Genomic DNA, 23,235 nt, shown 5'->3' with positions numbered 1-23,235 from the left:
CAGTATACTGCAGACAGTTAGGGACCAGCTAACAATGCTACAGTATACCGCAGTCAGTTCGGGACTATCTAACAATGCTACAGTATACTGCAGTCAGTTAGGGACTTGCTAACAATGCTACAGTATACTGCAGGCAGTTAGGGACTATCTGACAATGCTACAGTATACTGCAGTCAGTTAGGGACTATCTAACAATGATACAGTATACCACAGTCGGTTAGGGACTATCTGACAATGCCACAGTATACTGCAGTCAGTTAGGGACAATCTGACAATGCTACAGTATACTGCAGCCAGTTAGGGACTATTTGACAATGCTACAGTATACTGCAGCCAGTTAGGAACTATCTGACAATGCTACAGTATACTGCAGCCAGTTAGGGACTATCTGACAATGCTACAGTATACTGCAGTCAGTTAGGGACCAGCTAACAATGCTACAGTATACCACAGACAGTTAGGGACTATCTAACAATGCAGTATACAGTTAGGGATACTGACAATGCAGTATACTGCAGTCAGTTAGGGATTATCTGACAATGCTACAGTATACTGCAGGCTGTTAGGTACTATCTGACAATGCTACAGTGTACTGCAGCCAGTTAGGGACTATTTGACAATGCTACAGTATACTGCAGCCAGTTAGGGACTATCTGACAATGCTACAGTATACTGCAGACAGTTAGGGACCAGCTAACAATGCTACAGTATACCGCAGTCAGTTCGGGACTATCTAACAATGCTACAGTATACTGCAGTCAGTTAGGGACTTGCTAACAATGCTACAGTATACTGCAGGCAGTTAGGGACTATCTGACAATGCTACAGTATACTGGAGCCAGTTAGGGATTATTTGACAATGCTACAGTATACTGCAGTCAGTTAGGGACTATCTGACAAGGCTACAGTATACTGCAGCCAGTTAGGACTATTTGACAATGCTACAGTATACCACAGCCAGTTAGGGACTATCTGACAATGCTACAGTATACTGCAGCCAGTTAGGGACTATTTGACAATGCTACAGTATACCACAGCCAGTTAGGGACTATCTGACAATGCTACAGTATACTGCAGCCAGTTAGGGACTATTTGACAATGATACAGTATACCACAGCCAGTTAGGGACTATCTAACAATGCTACAGTATACCGCAGTCAGTTAGGGACTATCTAACAATGCTACAGTATACTGCAGTCAGTTAGGGTCTATCTGACAATGCTACAGTATACTGCAGCCAGTTAGGGACTATCTAACAATGCTACAGTATACTGCAGCCAGCTAGGGACTATCTAACAATGCAACAGTATACTGCAGTCAGTTAGGGACTATGACAATGCTACAGTTAGCAGGTTAGGGTCTATCTGACAATGCTACAGTATACCACAGCCAGTTAGGGACTATCTAACAATGATACAGTATACCACAGTCAGTTAGGGACTATCTAACAATGCTACAGTATATTGCAGTCGGTTAGGGACTATCTGACAATGATACAGTATACTGCAGTCAGTTAGGGACTATCTGACAATGCTACAGTATACTGCAGCCAGTTAGGGACTATCTGACAATGCTACAGTATACTGCAGTCAGTTAGGGACTATCTGATAATGTTACTGTATACTGCAGCCAGTTAGGGACTATCTGACAATGCCACAGTATACTGCAGCCAGTTAGGGACAATCTGACAATGCTACAGTATACTGCAGACAGTTAGGGACTATCTGACAAGGCTACAATGCTAGCCAGTAGGGTCTATCTGACAATGCTACAGTATACCACAGCCAGTTAGGGACTATCTAACAATGATACAGTATACCACAGTCAGTTAGGGACTATCTAACAATGCTACAGTATATTGCAGTCGGTTAGGGACTATCTGACAATGCTACAGTATACTGCAGTCAGTTAGGGACTATCTGACAATGCTACAGTATACTGCAGCCAGTTAGGGACTATCTGACAATGCTACAGTATACTGCAGTCAGTTAGGGACTATCTGATAATGTTACTGTATACTGCAGCCAGTTAGGGACTATCTGACAATGCCACAGTATACTGGAGCCAGTTATGGATTATTTGACAATGCTACAGTATACTGCAGTCAGTTAGGGACTATCTGACAAGGCTACAGTATACTGCAGCCAGTTAGGGACTATTTGACAATGCTACAGTATACCACAGCCAGTTAGGGACTATCTGACAATGCTACAGTATACTGCAGCCAGTTAGGGACTATTTGACAATGATACAGTATACCACAGCCAGTTTGGGACTATCTGACATTGCTACAGTATACCGCAGTCAGTTAGGGTCTATCTGACAATGCTACAGTATACCACAGCCAGTTAGGGACTATCTAACAATGCTACAGTATACCGCAGCCAGCTAGGGACTATCTAACAATGCTACAGTATACCGCAGTCAGTTAGGGTCTATCTGACAATGCTATCGTATACCGCAGCAAGTTAGGGACTATCTAACAATGCTACAGTATACCTCAACCAGCTAGGGACTATCTAACAATGTTACAGTATACTGCAGTCAGTTAGGGACTATCTGACAATGCTACAGTATACTGCAGCCAGTCAGGGACTATCTGACAATGCTACAGTATACCACAGCCAGTTAGGGACTATCTGACAATGCTACAGTATACTGCAGCCAGTTAGGGACGGTTTGACAATGCTACAGTATTCCACAGCCAGTTAGGGACTATCTGACAATGCTACAGTATACCACAGCCAGTTAGGGACTATCTGACAATGCTACAGTATACCGCAGTCAGTTAGGGTCTATCTGACAATGCTACAGTATACCGCAGACAGTTAGGGTCTATCTGACAATGCTACCGTATACCGCAGCCAGCTAGGGACTATCTAACAATGCTACAGTATACCACAGCCAGTTAGGGACTATCTGACAATGCTACAGTATACCACAGTCAGTTAGGGTCTATCTGACAATGCTACAGTATACCGCAGTCAGTTAGGGTCTATCTGACAATGCTACAGTATACCACAGCCAGTTAGGGACTATCTAACAATGCTACAGTATACTGCAGTCAGTTAGGGAATATCTGACAATGATACAGTATACTGCAGTCAGTTAGGGACTATCTAACAATGATACAGTATATCACAGTCAGTTAGGGACTATCTAACAATGCTACAGTATACTGCAGTCGGTTAGGGACTATCTGACAATGCTACAGTATACTGCAGTCAGTTAGGGACTATCTGACAATGCTACAGTATACTGCAGCCAGTTAGGGAGGGACTATCTGACAATGCTACAGTATACTGCAGTCAGTTAGGGACTATCTGATAATGTTACTGTATACTGCAGCCAGTTAGGGACTTCTAACAATGCCACAGTATACTGCAGCCAGTTAGGGACAATCTGACAATGCTACAGTATACTGCAGACAGTTAGGGACCAGCTAACAATGCTACAGTATACTGCAGTCAGTTAGGGACTATCTGACAATGCTACAGTATACTGCAGCCAGTTAGGGACTATCTAACAATGCTACAGTATACTGCAGGCAGTTAGGGACTATCTGACAATGCTACAGTATACTGGAGCCAGTTAGGGATTATTTGACAATGCTACAGTATACTGCAGTCAGTTAGGGACTATCTGACAAGGCTACAGTATACTGCAGCCAGTTAGGGACTATTTGACAATGCTACAGTATACCACAGCCAGTTAGGGACTATCTGACAATGCTACAGTATACTGCAGCCAGTTAGGGACTATTTGACAATGATACAGTATACCACAGCCAGTTTGGGACTATCTGACATTGCTACAGTATACCGCAGTCAGTTAGGGTCTATCTGACAATGCTACAGTATACTGCAGCCAGTTAGGGACTATTTGACAATGCTACAGTATACCACAGCCAGTTAGGGACAATCTGACAATGCTACAGTATACTGCAGCCAGTTAGGGACTATTTGACAATGCTACAGTATCCTGCAGCCAGTTAGGAACTATCTGACAATGCTACAGTATACTGCAGCCAGTTAGGGACTATCTGACAATGCTACAGTATACTGCAGTCAGTTAGGGACTATCTAACAATGCTACAGTATACCACAGACAGTTAGGGACTATCTAACAATGCTACAGTATACTGCAGTCGGTTAGGGACTATCTGACAATGCTACAGTATACTGCAGTCAGTTAGGGATTATCTGACAATGCTACAGTATACTGCAGGCTGTTAGGTACTATCTGACAATGCTACAGTGTACTGCAGCCAGTTAGGGACTATTTGACAATGCTACAGTGTACCACAGCCAGTTAGGGACTATATGACAATGCTACAGTATAATGCAGTTAGTTAGTGACCAGCTAACAATGATACACTATACTGCAGGCATTTAGGGACTATTTGACAATGCTACAGTATACCACAGCCAGTTAGGGACTATCTGACAATGCTACAGTATACTGCAGACAGTTAGGGACCAGCTAACAATGCTACAGTATACCGCAGTCAGTTCGGGACTATCTAACAATGCTACAGTATACTGCAGTCAGTTAGGGACTTGCTAACAATGCTACAGTATACTGCAGGCAGTTAGGGACTATCTGACAATGCTACAGTATACTGGAGCCAGTTAGGGACTATCTAACAATGATACAGTATACCACAGTCGGTTAGGGACTATCTGACAATGCCACAGTATACTGCAGCCAGTTAGGGACAATCTGACAATGCTACAGTATACTGCAGCCAGTTAGGGACTATTTGACAATGCTACAGTATACTGCAGCCAGTTAGGAACTATCTGACAATGCTACAGTATACTGCAGCCAGTTAGGGACTATCTGACAATGCTACAGTATACTGCAGTCAGTTAGGGACCAGCTAACAATGCTACAGTATACCACAGACAGTTAGGGACTATCTAACAATGCTACAGTATACTGCAGTCGGTTAGGGACTATCTGACAATGCTACAGTATACTGCAGTCAGTTAGGGATTATCTGACAATGCTACAGTATACTGCAGGCTGTTAGGTACTATCTGACAATGCTACAGTGTACTGCAGCCAGTTAGGGACTATTTGACAATGCTACAGTATACCACAGCCAGTTAGGGACTATCTGACAATGCTACAGTATACTGCAGACAGTTAGGGACCAGCTAACAATGCTACAGTATACCGCAGTCAGTTCGGGACTATCTAACAATGCTACAGTATACTGCAGTCAGTTAGGGACTTGCTAACAATGCTACAGTATACTGCAGGCAGTTAGGGACTATCTGACAATGCTACAGTATACTGGAGCCAGTTAGGGATTATTTGACAATGCTACAGTATACTGCAGTCAGTTAGGGACTATCTGACAAGGCTACAGTATACTGCAGCCAGTTAGGGACTATTTGACAATGCTACAGTATACCACAGCCAGTTAGGGACTATCTGACAATGCTACAGTATACTGCAGCCAGTTAGGGACTATTTGACAATGATACAGTATACCACAGCCAGTTAGGGACTATCTGACAATGCTACAGTATACTGCAGCCAGTTAGGGACTATTTGACAATGATACAGTATACCACAGCCAGTTAGGGACTATCTAACAATGCTACAGTATACCGCAGCCAGCTAGGGACTACCTAACAATGCTACAGCATACCGCAGTCAGTTAGGGTCTATCTGACAATGCTACCGTATACCGCAGCCAGTTAGGGACTATCTAACAATGCTACAGTATACCGCAGCCAGCTAGGGACTATCTAACAATGCAACAGTATACTGCAGTCAGTTAGGGACTATCCGACAATGCTACAGTATACCGCAGTCAGTTAGGGTCTATCTGACAATGCTACAGTATACCACAGCCAGTTAGGGACTATCTAACAATGATACAGTATACCACAGTCAGTTAGGGACTATCTAACAATGCTACAGTATATTGCAGTCGGTTAGGGACTATCTGACAATGCTACAGTATACTGCAGTCAGTTAGGGACTATCTGACAATGCTACAGTATACTGCAGCCAGTTAGGGACTATCTGACAATGCTACAGTATACTGCAGTCAGTTAGGGACTATCTGATAATGTTACTGTATACTGCAGCCAGTTAGGGACTATCTGACAATGCCACAGTATACTGCAGCCAGTTAGGGACAATCTGACAATGCTACAGTATACTGCAGACAGTTAGGGACTATCTGACAAGGCTACAGTATACTGCAGCCAGTTAGGGTCTATCTGACAATGCTACAGTATACCACAGCCAGTTAGGGACTATCTAACAATGATACAGTATACCACAGTCAGTTAGGGACTATCTAACAATGCTACAGTATATTGCAGTCGGTTAGGGACTATCTGACAATGCTACAGTATACTGCAGTCAGTTAGGGACTATCTGACAATGCTACAGTATACTGCAGCCAGTTAGGGACTATCTGACAATGCTACAGTATACTGCAGTCAGTTAGGGACTATCTGATAATGTTACTGTATACTGCAGCCAGTTAGGGACTATCTGACAATGCCACAGTATACTGGAGCCAGTTATGGATTATTTGACAATGCTACAGTATACTGCAGTCAGTTAGGGACTATCTGACAAGGCTACAGTATACTGCAGCCAGTTAGGGACTATTTGACAATGCTACAGTATACCACAGCCAGTTAGGGACTATCTGACAATGCTACAGTATACTGCAGCCAGTTAGGGACTATTTGACAATGATACAGTATACCACAGCCAGTTTGGGACTATCTGACATTGCTACAGTATACCGCAGTCAGTTAGGGTCTATCTGACAATGCTACAGTATACCACAGCCAGTTAGGGACTATCTAACAATGCTACAGTATACCGCAGCCAGCTAGGGACTATCTAACAATGCTACAGTATACCGCAGTCAGTTAGGGTCTATCTGACAATGCTATCGTATACCGCAGCAAGTTAGGGACTATCTAACAATGCTACAGTATACCTCAACCAGCTAGGGACTATCTAACAATGTTACAGTATACTGCAGTCAGTTAGGGACTATCTGACAATGCTACAGTATACTGCAGCCAGTCAGGGACTATCTGACAATGCTACAGTATACCACAGCCAGTTAGGGACTATCTGACAATGCTACAGTATACTGCAGCCAGTTAGGGACGGTTTGACAATGCTACAGTATTCCACAGCCAGTTAGGGACTATCTGACAATGCTACAGTATACCACAGCCAGTTAGGGACTATCTGACAATGCACAGAGTCAGTTAGGGTCTATCTGACAATGCTGTATACACATAGGGTCTATCTGACAATGCTACCGTATACCGCAGCCAGCTAGGGACTATCTAACAATGCTACAGTATACCACAGCCAGTTAGGGACTATCTGACAATGCTACAGTATACCACAGTCAGTTAGGGTCTATCTGACAATGCTACAGTATACCGCAGTCAGTTAGGGTCTATCTGACAATGCTACAGTATACCACAGCCAGTTAGGGACTATCTAACAATGCTACAGTATACTGCAGTCAGTTAGGGAATATCTGACAATGATACAGTATACTGCAGTCAGTTAGGGACTATCTAACAATGATACAGTATATCACAGTCAGTTAGGGACTATCTAACAATGCTACAGTATACTGCAGCCGGTTAGGGACTATCTGACAATGCTACAGTATACTGCAGTCAGTTAGGGACTATCTGACAATGCTACAGTATACTGCAGCCAGTTAGGGAGGGACTATCTGACAATGCTACAGTATACTGCAGTCAGTTAGGGACTATCTGATAATGTTACTGTATACTGCAGGCAGTTAGGGACTTGCTAACAATGCCACAGTATACTGCAGCCAGTTAGGGACAATCTGACAATGCTACAGTATACTGCAGACAGTTAGGGACCAGCTAACAATGCTACAGTATACTGCAGTCAGTTAGGGAATATCTGACAATGCTACAGTATACTGCAGCCAGTTAGGGACTATCAACAATGCTACAGTATACTGCAGGCAGTTAGGGACTATCTGACCATGCTACAGTATACTGGAGCCAGTTAGGGATTATTTGACAATGCTACAGTATACTGCAGTCAGTTAGGGACTATCTGACAAGGCTACAGTATACTGCAGCCAGTTAGGGACTATTTGACAATGCTACAGTATACCACAGCCAGTTAGGGACTATCTGACAATGCTACAGTATACTGCAGCCAGTTAGGGACTATTTGACAATGATACAGTATACCACAGCCAGTTTGGGACTATCTGACATTGCTACAGTATACCGCAGTCAGTTAGGGTCTATCTGACAATGCTACAGTATACCACAGCCAGTTAGGGACTATCTAACAATGCTACAGTATACCGCAGCCAGCTAGGGACTATCTAACAATGCTACAGTATACCGCAGTCAGTTAGGGTCTATCTGACAATGCTACCGTATACCGCAGCCAGTTAGGGACTATCTAACAATGCTACAGTATACCGCAGCCAGCTAGGGACTATCTAACAATGCTACAGTATACTGCAGTCAGTTAGGGACTATCTGACAAGGCTACAGTATACTGCAGCCAGTCAGGGACTATCTGACAATGCTACAGTATACCACAGCCAGTTAGGGACTATCTGACAATGCTACAGTATACTGCAGCCAGTTAGGGACGATTTGACAATGCTACAGTATACCACAGCCAGTTAGGGACTATCTGACAATGCTACAGTATACCACAGCCAGTTAGGGACTATCTGACAATGCTACAGTATACCGCAGTCAGTTAGGGTCTATCTGACAATGCTACAGTATACCGCAGTCAGTTAGGGTCTATCTGACAATGCTACAGTAAACCGCAGCCAGTTAGGGACTATCTAACAATGCTACAGTATACTGCAGTCAGTTAGGCAATATCTGACAATGCTACAGTATACTGCAGTCAGTTAGGGACTATCTGACAATGCTACAGTATACTGCAGCCAGTCAGGGACTATTTGACAATGCTACAGTATACCACAGTCAGTTAGGGTCTATCTGACAATGCTACAGTATACCGCAGCCAGCTAGGGACTATCTAACAATGCTACAGTATACCGCAGTCAGTTAGGTTCTATCTGACAATGCTACAGTATACCGCAGCCAGTTAGGGACTATCTAACAATGCTACAGTATACTGCAGTCAGTTAGGGACTATCTAACAATGCTACAGTATACTGCAGACAGTTAGGGACTATCTAACAATGCTACAGTATACTGCAGTCAGTTAGGGTCTATCTGACAATGCTACAGTATACCGCAGCCAGCTAGGGACTATCTAACAATGCTACAGTATACCGCAGTCAGTTAGGTTCTATCTGACAATGCTACAGTATACCGCAGCCAGTTAGGGACTATCTAACAATGCTACAGTATACTGCAGTCAGTTAGGGACTATCTAACAATGCTACAGTATACTGCAGTCAGTTAGGGAATATCTGACAATGCTACAGTATACTGCAGTCAGTTAGGGACTATCTAATAATGCTACAGTATACTGCAGTCAGTTAGGGAATATCTGACAATGCTACAGTATACTGCAGTCAGTTAGGGAATATCTGACAATGCTACAGTATACTGCAGCCAGTTAGGGACTATCAACAATGCTACAGTATACTGCAGTCAGTTAGGGAATATCTGACAATGCTACAGTATACTGCAGCCAGTTAGGGACTATTTGACAATGCTACAGTATACCACAGCCAGTTAGGGACTATCTAACAATGATACAGTATACCACAGTCAGTTAGGGACTATCTAACAATGCTACAGTATACTGCAGTCGGTTAGGGACTATCTGACAATGCTACAGTATACCGCAGTCAGTTAGGGACTATCTGACAATGCTACAGTATACCACAGCCAGTTAGGGACTATCTAACAATGCTACAGTATACCGCAGCCAGCTAGGGACTATCTAACAATGCTACAGTATACCGCAGTCAGTTAGGGTCTATCTGACAATGCTACAGTATACTGCAGCCAGTTAGGGACTATCTGACAATGCTACAGTATACTGCAGCCAGTTAGGGACTATCTAACAATGCTACAGTATACTGCAGTCAGTTAGGGACTATCTGACAATGCTACAGTATACTGCAGCCAGTTAGGGACTATCTGACAATGCTACAGTATACCACAGCCAGTTAGGGACTATCTGACAATGCTACAGTATACTACAGCCAGTTAGGGACTATCTGACAATGCTACAGTATACTGCAGCCAGTTAGGGACGATTTGACAATGCTACAGTATACCACAGCCAGTTAGGGACTATCTGACAATGCTACAGTATACCACAGCCAGTTAGGGACTATCTGACAATGCTACAGTATACCGCAGTCAGTTAGGGTCTATCTGACAATGCTACAGTATACCGCAGTCAGTTAGGGTCTATCTGACAATGCTACAGTAAACCGCAGCCAGTTAGGGACTATCTAACAATGCTACAGTATACTGCAGTCAGTTAGGCAATATCTGACAATGCTACAGTATACTGCAGTCAGTTAGGGACTATCTGACAATGCTACAGTATACTGCAGCCAGTCAGGGACTATTTGACAATGCTACAGTATACCACAGTCAGTTAGGGTCTATCTGACAATGCTACAGTATACCGCAGCCAGCTAGGGACTATCTAACAATGCTACAGTATACCGCAGTCAGTTAGGTTCTATCTGACAATGCTACAGTATACCGCAGCCAGTTAGGGACTATCTAACAATGCTACAGTATACTGCAGTCAGTTAGGGACTATCTAACAATGCTACAGTATACTGCAGACAGTTAGGGACTATCTAACAATGCTACAGTATACTGCAGTCAGTTAGGGTCTATCTGACAATGCTACAGTATACTAGGGACTATCTAACAATGCTACAGTTAGCAGTCAGTTAGGTTCTATCTGACAATGCTACAGTATACCGCAGCCAGTTAGGGACTATCTAACAATGCTACAGTATACTGCAGTCAGTTAGGGACTATCTAACAATGCTACAGTATACTGCAGTCAGTTAGGGAATATCTGACAATGCTACAGTATACTGCAGTCAGTTAGGGACTATCTAATAATGCTACAGTATACTGCAGTCAGTTAGGGAATATCTGACAATGCTACAGTATACTGCAGTCAGTTAGGGAATATCTGACAATGCTACAGTATACTGCAGCCAGTTAGGGACTATCAACAATGCTACAGTATACTGCAGTCAGTTAGGGAATATCTGACAATGCTACAGTATACTGCAGCCAGTTAGGGACTATTTGACAATGCTACAGTATACCACAGCCAGTTAGGGACTATCTAACAATGATACAGTATACCACAGTCAGTTAGGGACTATCTAACAATGCTACAGTATACTGCAGTCGGTTAGGGACTATCTGACAATGCTACAGTATACTGCAGTCAGTTAGGGACTATCTGACAATGCTACAGTATACTGCAGCCAGTTAGGGACTATCTGACAATGCTACAGTATACTGCAGTCAGTTAGGGACTATCTGACAATGCCACAGTATACTGCAGCCAGTTAGGGACAATCTGACAATGCTACAGTATACTGCAGACAGTTAGGGACCAGCTAACAATGCTACAGTATACTGCAGACAGTTAGGGACCAGCTGACAATGCTACAGTATACCGCAGTCAGTTCGGGACTATCTAACAATGCTACAGTATACTGCAGTCAGTTAGGGACTTGCTAACAATGCTACAGTATACTGCAGGCAGTTAGGGACTATCTGACAATGCTACAGTATACTGGAGCCAGTTATGGATTATTTGACAATGCTACAGTATACTGCAGTCAGTTAGGGACTATCTGACAAGGCTACAGTATACTGCAGCCAGTTAGGGACTATTTGACAATGCTACAGTATACCACAGCCAGTTAGGGACTATCTGACAATGCTACAGTATACTGCAGCCAGTTAGGGACTATTTGACAATGATACAGTATACCACAGCCAGTTTGGGACTATCTGACATTGCTACAGTATACCGCAGTCAGTTAGGGTCTATCTGACAATGCTACAGTATACCACAGCCAGTTAGGGACTATCTAACAATGCTACAGTATACCGCAGCCAGCTAGGGACTATCTAACAATGCTACAGTATACCGCAGTCAGTTAGGGTCTATCTGACAATGCTATCGTATACCGCAGCCAGTTAGGGACTATCTAACAATGCTACAGTATACCGCAGCCAGCTAGGGACTATCTAACAATGTTACAGTATACTGCAGTCAGTTAGGGACTATCTGACAATGCTACAGTATACTGCAGCCAGTCAGGGACTATCTGACAATGCTACAGTATACCACAGCCAGTTAGGGACTATCTGACAATGCTACAGTATACTGCAGCCAGTTAGGGACGATTTGACAATGCTACAGTATTCCACAGCCAGTTAGGGACTATCTGACAATGCTACAGTATACCACAGCCAGTTAGGGACTATCTGACAATGCTACAGTATACCGCAGTCAGTTAGGGTCTATCTGACAATGCTACAGTATACCGCAGACAGTTAGGGTCTATCTGACAATGCTACCGTATACCGCAGCCAGCTAGGGACTATCTAACAATGCTACAGTATACCACAGCCAGTTAGGGACTATCTGACAATGCTACAGTATACCACAGTCAGTTAGGGTCTATCTGACAATGCTACAGTATACCGCAGTCAGTTAGGGTCTATCTGACAATGCTACAGTATACCACAGCCAGTTAGGGACTATCTAACAATGCTACAGTATACTGCAGTCAGTTAGGGAATATCTGACAATGATACAGTATACTGCAGTCAGTTAGGGACTATCTAACAATGATACAGTATATCACAGTCAGTTAGGGACTATCTAACAATGCTACAGTATACTGCAGCCGGTTAGGGACTATCTGACAATGCTACAGTATACTGCAGTCAGTTAGGGACTATCTGACAATGCTACAGTATACTGCAGCCAGTTAGGAGGGACTATCTGACAATGCTACAGTATACTGCAGTCAGTTAGGGACTATCTGATAATGTTACTGTATACTGCAGGCAGTTAGGGACTTGCTAACAATGCCACAGTATACTGCAGCCAGTTAGGGACAATCTGACAATGCTACAGTATACTGCAGACAGTTAGGGACCAGCTAACAATGCTACAGTATACCGCAGTCAGTTCGGGACTATCTAACAATGCTACAGTATACTGCAGTCAGTTAGGGACTTGCTAACAATGCTACAGTATACTGCAGGCAGTTAGGGACTATCTGACAATGCTACAGTATACTGGAGCCAGTTAGGGATTATTTGACAATGCTACAGTATACTGCAGTCAGTTAGGGACTATCTGACAAGGCTACAGTATACTGCAGCCAGTTAGGGACTATTTGACAATGCTACAGTATACCACAGCCAGTTAGGGACTATCTGACAATGCTACAGTATACTGCAGCCAGTTAGGGACTATTTGACAATGATACAGTATACCACAGCCAGTTTGGGACTATCTGACATTGCTACAGTATACCGCAGTCAGTTAGGGTCTATCTGACAATGCTACAGTATACCACAGCCAGTTAGGGACTATCTAACAATGCTACAGTATACCGCAGCCAGCTAGGGACTATCTAACAATGCTACAGTATACCGCAGTCAGTTAGGGTCTATCTGACAATGCTACCGTATACCGCAGCCAGTTAGGGACTATCTAACAATGCTACAGTATACCGCAGCCAGCTAGGGACTATCTAACAATGCTACAGTATACTGCAGTCAGTTAGGGACTATCTGACAAGGCTACAGTATACTGCAGCCAGTCAGGGACTATCTGACAATGCTACAGTATACCACAGCCAGTTAGGGACTATCTGACAATGCTACAGTATACTGCAGCCAGTTAGGGACGATTTGACAATGCTACAGTATACCACAGCCAGTTAGGGACTATCTGACAATGCTACAGTATACCACAGCCAGTTAGGGACTATCTGACAATGCTACAGTATACCGCAGTCAGTTAGGGTCTATCTGACAATGCTACAGTATACCGCAGTCAGTTAGGGTCTATCTGACAATGCTACAGTAAACCGCAGCCAGTTAGGGACTATCTAACAATGCTACAGTATACTGCAGTCAGTTAGGCAATATCTGACAATGCTACAGTATACTGCAGTCAGTTAGGGACTATCTGACAATGCTACAGTATACTGCAGCCAGTCAGGGACTATCTAATAATGCTACAGTATACTGCAGTCAGTTAGGGAATATCTGACAATGCTACAGTATACTGCAGTCAGTTAGGGAATATCTGACAATGCTACAGTATACTGCAGCCAGTTAGGGACTATCAACAATGCTACAGTATACTGCAGTCAGTTAGGGAATATCTGACAATGCTACAGTATACTGCAGCCAGTTAGGGACTATTTGACAATGCTACAGTATACCACAGCCAGTTAGGGACTATCTAACAATGATACAGTATACCACAGTCAGTTAGGGACTATCTAACAATGCTACAGTATACTGCAGTCGGTTAGGGACTATCTGACAATGCTACAGTATACTGCAGTCAGTTAGGGACTATCTGACAATGCTACAGTATACTGCAGCCAGTTAGGGACTATCTGACAATGCTACAGTATACTGCAGTCAGTTAGGGACTATCTGACAATGCCACAGTATACTGCAGCCAGTTAGGGACAATCTGACAATGCTACAGTATACTGCAGACAGTTAGGGACCAGCTAACAATGCTACAGTATACTGCAGACAGTTAGGGACCAGCTGACAATGCTACAGTATACCGCAGTCAGTTCGGGACTATCTAACAATGCTACAGTATACTGCAGTCAGTTAGGGACTTGCTAACAATGCTACAGTATACTGCAGGCAGTTAGGGACTATCTGACAATGCTACAGTATACTGGAGCCAGTTATGGATTATTTGACAATGCTACAGTATACTGCAGTCAGTTAGGGACTATCTGACAAGGCTACAGTATACTGCAGCCAGTTAGGGACTATTTGACAATGCTACAGTATACCACAGCCAGTTAGGGACTATCTGACAATGCTACAGTATACTGCAGCCAGTTAGGGACTATTTGACAATGATACAGTATACCACAGCCAGTTTGGGACTATCTGACATTGCTACAGTATACCGCAGTCAGTTAGGGTCTATCTGACAATGCTACAGTATACCACAGCCAGTTAGGGACTATCTAACAATGCTACAGTATACCGCAGCCAGCTAGGGACTATCTAACAATGCTACAGTATACCGCAGTCAGTTAGGGTCTATCTGACAATGCTATCGTATACCGCAGCCAGTTAGGGACTATCTAACAATGCTACAGTATACCGCAGCCAGCTAGGGACTATCTAACAATGTTACAGTATACTGCAGTCAGTTAGGGACTATCTGACAATGCTACAGTATACTGCAGCCAGTCAGGGACTATCTGACAATGCTACAGTATACCACAGCCAGTTAGGGACTATCTGACAATGCTACAGTATACTGCAGCCAGTTAGGGACGATTTGACAATGCTACAGTATTCCACAGCCAGTTAGGGACTATCTGACAATGCTACAGTATACCACAGCCAGTTAGGGACTATCTGACAATGCTACAGTATACCGCAGTCAGTTAGGGTCTATCTGACAATGCTACAGTATACCGCAGACAGTTAGGGTCTATCTGACAATGCTACCGTATACCGCAGCCAGCTAGGGACTATCTAACAATGCTACAGTATACCACAGCCAGTTAGGGACTATCTGACAATGCTACAGTATACCACAGTCAGTTAGGGTCTATCTGACAATGCTACAGTATACCGCAGTCAGTTAGGGTCTATCTGACAATGCTACAGTATACCACAGCCAGTTAGGGACTATCTAACAATGCTACAGTATACTGCAGTCAGTTAGGGAATATCTGACAATGATACAGTATACTGCAGTCAGTTAGGGACTATCTAACAATGATACAGTATATCACAGTCAGTTAGGGACTATCTAACAATGCTACAGTATACCACAGCCAGTTAGGGACTATCTGACAATGCTACAGTATACTGCAGTCAGTTAGGGACTATCTGACAATGCTACAGTATACTGCAGCCAGTTAGGGAGGGACTATCTGACAATGCTACAGTATACTGCAGTCAGTTAGGGACTATCTGATAATGTTACTGTATACTGCAGGCAGTTAGGGACTTGCTAACAATGCCACAGTATACTGCAGCCAGTTAGGGACAATCTGACAATGCTACAGTATACTGCAGACAGTTAGGGACCAGCTAACAATGCTACAGTATACCGCAGTCAGTTCGGGACTATCTAACAATGCTACAGTATACTGCAGTCAGTTAGGGACTTGCTAACAATGCTACAGTATACTGCAGGCAGTTAGGGACTATCTGACAATGCTACAGTATACTGGAGCCAGTTAGGGATTATTTGACAATGCTACAGTATACTGCAGTCAGTTAGGGACTATCTGACAAGGCTACAGTATACTGCAGCCAGTTAGGGACTATTTGACAATGCTACAGTATACCACAGCCAGTTAGGGACTATCTGACAATGCTACAGTATACTGCAGCCAGTTAGGGACTATTTGACAATGATACAGTATACCACAGCCAGTTTGGGACTATCTGACATTGCTACAGTATACCGCAGTCAGTTAGGGTCTATCTGACAATGCTACAGTATACCACAGCCAGTTAGGGACTATCTAACAATGCTACAGTATACCGCAGCCAGCTAGGGACTATCTAACAATGCTACAGTATACCGCAGTCAGTTAGGGTCTATCTGACAATGCTACCGTATACCGCAGCCAGTTAGGGACTATCTAACAATGCTACAGTATACCGCAGCCAGCTAGGGACTATCTAACAATGCTACAGTATACTGCAGTCAGTTAGGGACTATCTGACAAGGCTACAGTATACTGCAGCCAGTCAGGGACTATCTGACAATGCTACAGTATACCACAGCCAGTTAGGGACTATCTGACAATGCTACAGTATACTGCAGCCAGTTAGGGACGATTTGACAATGCTACAGTATACCACAGCCAGTTAGGGACTATCTGACAATGCTACAGTATACCACAGCCAGTTAGGGACTATCTGACAATGCTACAGTATACCGCAGTCAGTTAGGGTCTATCTGACAATGCTACAGTATACCGCAGTCAGTTAGGGTCTATCTGACAATGCTACAGTAAACCGCAGCCAGTTAGGGACTATCTAACAATGCTACAGTATACTGCAGTCAGTTAGGCAATATCTGACAATGCTACAGTATACTGCAGTCAGTTAGGGACTATCTGACAATGCTACAGTATACTGCAGCCAGTCAGGGACTATTTGACAATGCTACAGTATACCACAGTCAGTTAGGGTCTATCTGACAATGCTACAGTATACCGCAGCCAGCTAGGGACTATCTAACAATGCTACAGTATACCGCAGTCAGTTAGGTTCTATCTGACAATGCTACAGTATACCGCAGCCAGTTAGGGACTATCTAACAATGCTACAGTATACTGCAGTCAGTTAGGGACTATCTAACAATGCTACAGTATACTGCAGACAGTTAGGGACTATCTAACAATGCTACAGTATACTGCAGTCAGTTAGGGAATATCTGACAATGCTACAGTATACTGCAGCCAGTTAGGGACTATCTAACAATGCTACAGTATACTGCAGCCAGTTAGGGACTATCTAACAATGCTACAGTATACTGCAGTCAGTTAGGGAATATCTGACAATGCTACAGTATACTGCAGTCAGTTAGGGACTATCTAACAATGCTACAGTATACTGCAGTCAGTTAGGGCATATCTGACAATGCTACAGTATACTGCAGTCAGTTAGGGAATATCTGACAATGCTACAGTATACTGCAGCCAGTTAGGGACTATCAACAATGCTACAGTATACTGCAGTCAGTTCGGGACTATCTAACAATGCTACAGTATACTGCAGTCAGTTAGGGACTTGCTAACAATGCTACAGTATACTGCAGGCAGTTAGGGACTATCTGACAATGCTACAGTATACTGGAGCCAGTTAGGGATTATTTGACAATGCTACAGTATACTGCAGTCAGTTAGGGACTATCTGACAAGGCTACAGTATACTGCAGCCAGTTAGGGACTATTTGACAATGCTACAGTATACCACAGCCAGTTAGGGACTATCTGACAATGCTACAGTATACTGCAGCCAGTTAGGGACTATTTGACAATGATACAGTATACCACAGCCAGTTTGGGACTATCTGACATTGCTACAGTATACCGCAGTCAGTTAGGGTCTATCTGACAATGCTACAGTATACCACAGCCAGTTAGGGACTATCTAACAATGCTACAGTATACCGCAGCCAGCTAGGGACTATCTAACAATGCTACAGTATACCGCAGTCAGTTAGGGTCTATCTGACAATGCTACCGTATACCGCAGCCAGTTAGGGACTATCTAACAATGCTACAGTATACTGCAGCCAGCTAGGGACTATCTAACAATGCTACAGTATACTGCAGTCAGTTAGGGACTATCTGACAAGGCTACAGTATACTGCAGCCAGTCAGGGACTATCTGACAATGCTACAGTATACCACAGCCAGTTAGGGACTATCTGACAATGCTACAGTATACTGCAGCCAGTTAGGGACGATTTGACAATGCTACAGTATACCACAGCCAGTTAGGGACTATCTGACAATGCTACAGTATACCACAGCCAGTTAGGGACTATCTGACAATGCTACAGTATACCGCAGTCAGTTAGGGTCTATCTGACAATGCTACAGTATACCGCAGTCAGTTAGGGTCTATCTGACAATGCTACAGTAAACCGCAGCCAGTTAGGGACTATCTAACAATGCTACAGTATACTGCAGTCAGTTAGGCAATATCTGACAATGCTACAGTATACTGCAGTCAGTTAGGGACTATCTGACAATGCTACAGTATACTGCAGCCAGTCAGGGACTATTTGACAATGCTACAGTATACCACAGTCAGTTAGGGTCTATCTGACAATGCTACAGTATACCGCAGCCAGCTAGGGACTATCTAACAATGCTACAGTATACCGCAGTCAGTTAGGTTCTATCTGACAATGCTACAGTATACCGCAGCCAGTTAGGGACTATCTAACAATGCTACAGTATACTGCAGTCAGTTAGGGACTATCTAACAATGCTACAGTATACTGCAGACAGTTAGGGACTATCTAACAATGCTACAGTATACTGCAGTCAGTTAGGGAATATCTGACAATGCTACAGTATACTGCAGCCAGTTAGGGACTATCTAACAATGCTACAGTATACTGCAGCCAGTTAGGGACTATCTAACAATGCTACAGTATACTGCAGTCAGTTAGGGAATATCTGACAATGCTACAGTATACTGCAGTCAGTTAGGGACTATCTAACAATGCTACAGTATACTGCAGTCAGTTAGGGCATATCTGACAATGCTACAGTATACTGCAGTCAGTTAGGGAATATCTGACAATGCTACAGTATACTGCAGCCAGTTAGGGACTATCAACAATGCTACAGTATACTGCAGTCAGTTAGGGAATATCTGACAATGCTACAGTATACTGCAGCCAGTTAGGGACTATCTGACAATGCTACAGTATACCACAGCCAGTTAGGGACTATCTGACAATGCTACAGTATACTGCAGCCAGTTAGGGACTATCTGACAATGCTACAGTATACCACAGCCAGTTAGGGACTATCTGACAATGCTACAGTATACTGCAGCCAGTTAGGGACTATCTAACAATGCTACAGTATACTGCAGTCAGTTAGGGACTATCTAACAATGCTACAGTATACTGCAGCCAGTTAGGGACTATCTAATAATGCTACAGTATACTGCAGACAGTTAGGGACTATCTAACAATGCTACAGTATACTGCAGCCAGTTAGGGACTATCTAACAATGCTACAGTATACTGCAGTCAGTTAGGGAATATCTGACAATGCTACAGTATACTGCAGTCAGTTAGGGACTATCTAACAATGCTACAGTATACTGCAGTCAGTTAGGGAATATCTGACAATGCTACAGTATACTGCAGTCAGTTAGGGAATATCTGACAATGCTACAGTATACTGCAGCCAGTTAGGGACTATTTGACAATGCTACAGTATACCACAGTCAGTTAGGGACTATCTGACAATGCTACAGTATACCGCAGCCAGCTAGGGACTATCTAACAATGCTACAGTATACCGCAGTCAGTTAGGTTCTATCTGACAATGCTACAGTATACCGCAGCCAGTTAGGGACTATCTAACAATGCTACAGTATACTGCAGTCAGTTAGGGACTATCTAACAATGCTACAGTATACTGCAGTCAGTTAGGGAATATCTGACAATGCTACAGTATACTGCAGCCAGTTAGGGAATATCTGACAATGCTACAGTATACTGCAGCCAGTTAGGGACTATCTAACAATGCTACAGTATACTGCAGTCAGTTAGGGAATATCTGACAATGCTACAGTATACTGCAGTCAGTTAGGGAATATCTGACAATGCTACAGTATACTGCAGCCAGTTAGGGACTATCAACAATGCTACAGTATACTGCAGTCAGTTAGGGAATATCTGACAATGCTACAGTATACTGCAGCCAGTTAGGGACTATTTGACAATGCTACAGTATACAGCAGCCAGCTAGGGACTATCTAACAATGCTACAGTATACTGCAGTCAGTTAGGGACTATCTGACAATGCTACAGTATACTGCAGCCAGTTAGGGACTATCTGACAATGCTACAGTATACCACAGCCAGTTAGGGACTATCTGACAATGCTACAGTATACTGCAGCCAGTTAGGGACTATCTGACAATGCTACAGTATACCACAGCCAGTTAGGGACTATCTGACAATGCTACAGTATACTGCAGCCAGTTAGGGACTATCTAATAATGCTACAGTATACTGCAGACAGTTAGGGACTATCTAACAATGCTACAGTATACTGCAGCCAGTTAGGGACTATCTAACAATGCTACAGTATACTGCAGTCAGTTAGGGAATATCTGACAATGCTACAGTATACTGCAGTCAGTTAGGGACTATCTAACAATGCTACAGTATACTGCAGTCAGTTAGGGAATATCTGACAATGCTACAGTATACTGCAGTCAGTTAGGGAATATCTGACAATGCTACAGTATACTGCAGCCAGTTAGGGACTATCAACAATGCTACAGTATACTGCAGTCAGTTAGGGAATATCTGACAATGCTACAGTATACTGCAGCCAGTTAGGGACTATTTGACAATGCTACAGTATACAGCAGCCAGCTAGGGACTATCTAACAATGCTACAGTATACTGCAGTCAGTTAGGGACTATCTGACAATGCTACAGTATACTGCAGCCAGTTAGGGACTATCTGACAATGCTACAGTATACCACAGCCAGTTAGGGACTATCTGACAATGCTACAGTATACTGCAGCCAGTTAGGGACTATCTGACAATGCTACAGTATACTGCAGTCAGTTAGGGACTATCTAACAATGCTACAGTATACTGCAGCCAGTTAGGGACTATCTAATAATGCTACAGTATACTGCAGACAGGGACTATCTAACAATGCTACAGTATACTGCAGTCAGTTAGGGAATATCTGACAATGCTACAGTATACCACAGCCAGTTAGGGACTATCTGACAATGCTACAGTATACTGCAGCCAGTTAGGGATGATTTGACAATGCTATAGTATACCACAGCCAGTTAGGGACTATCTGACAATGCTACAGTACACCACAGCCAGTTAAGGACTATCTGACAATGCTACAGTATACCAAAGCCAATCTCAGGACAGATACTGAGTTGGTTCACTACAGAGAAAGGGTTCACTATTACAAGTGGATGTCAGTGGGAGACAGACCATTGTGCACTATCATCAATACTCATATCAAGGGATACTGTGTACTGTAACATCAACATATAGGCAGGCAGTTCCCAGTTCTAATTAGTTCAGACCAGGGCCCGTATGCACAAAGCCTCTCAGAGTAGGAGTGCTGATCTAGGATCACATTTGCCTTTTAGATCAAAATGAATTTGATTATATGGACAGGCTGGGACATGATCCTAGATCAGCACTCCTACTCTGAGATGCTTTGTGCCTACGAGCCCAGATCAGACTCTTCTCACAGCCTTAAGACTCTGTGCCTCCTGGGTGTGCTCTGCAGTCATCTGTTAGGTCATAAGCCCTAGGAAGCAGTACTTGTCAGCTTGCAGCCTGTGCCATGAGTACTACAGATGTGTGCTTGTTTCATGTATCTTGGTGAAAACAGGGAGCAGAGAACCGGCTGTAGTCTCCAGGATAAAGCTTCCACTGTAATGGTAAGCCTAGGGGCTTTTCCCACTGTCTCCATGGAAACACTGACAGACAAGAGCTCAGACCGCCCATGACCATGCATATAAAGGCTGGTGTAGTCATGTGTGTGTCTCTCACCATATAAAGTCTCTGCAGTGGGAGCAGTAGGTAGGCTGCCGCAGGTAGGTGGCCATGAACTTGTGTCCGTTGACCTGATGGACCCTCCTTCGTACGGCACCCTGCCTCTTCCTAGGCCGCATGCGCTCCCGAAACACACGCTCCTCAGCATTCTCACCGGAGCCTGGAGCTGGAGAAGCACATTATTAGTATACACTTCAGAATGGCACATGAAGAGACAGACAAGGAGGATGGTGCATTAACCTCCTTATCAAATCTATTCAAATTGCATTTATAAACGACAGGTGTAGACAAACAGTGACATGCTTACTTATGGACCCTTCCCAACAAGACGAAAATATAGAAAAAATGACAACGACAATAACTTGGCTACATAAACAGGGTACCAGTACAGAGTCAATGTGCAGGGCTACCAGGTGATAACTTGGCTATATAAACAGGGTACCAGTACAGAGTCAATGTGCAGGGGTACCAGGTGATAACTTGGCTATATAAACAGGGTACCAGTACAGAGTCAATGTGCAGGAGTACGAGGTGGTAATTTGGCTATATAAACAGGGTACCAGTACAGAGTCAATGTGCATGGGTACGAGGTGGTAACTTGGCTATATAAACAGGGTACCAGTACAGAGTCAATGTGCAGGGGTACCAGGTGTGAACTTGGCTATAT

The 23,235-nt window shown here is 43.5% G+C and overlaps 1 protein-coding gene across 3 annotated transcripts in view; it reads right to left on the bottom strand.

The window, feature by feature from the left end:
* LOC124038633 (protein kinase C epsilon type-like) overlaps positions 1-23,235 on the bottom strand; it is a 290,126-nt gene that overhangs the window by 126,420 nt on the left and 140,471 nt on the right. For all 3 annotated transcript variants that reach the window (XM_046354712.1, XM_046354713.1, XM_046354714.1), the window contains one exon: positions 22,566-22,734. In XM_046354712.1, the coding sequence (XP_046210668.1) occupies positions 22,566-22,734 (169 nt within the window). The remainder of the gene's footprint in view (positions 1-22,565; positions 22,735-23,235) is intronic.

This window comes from Oncorhynchus gorbuscha, linkage group LG06 (genome assembly GCF_021184085.1).
Source record: "Oncorhynchus gorbuscha isolate QuinsamMale2020 ecotype Even-year linkage group LG06, OgorEven_v1.0, whole genome shotgun sequence".
Lineage (NCBI taxonomy): Eukaryota > Metazoa > Chordata > Actinopteri > Salmoniformes > Salmonidae > Oncorhynchus > Oncorhynchus gorbuscha.
This window is presented reverse-complemented; position numbering and strand designations above follow the sequence as displayed.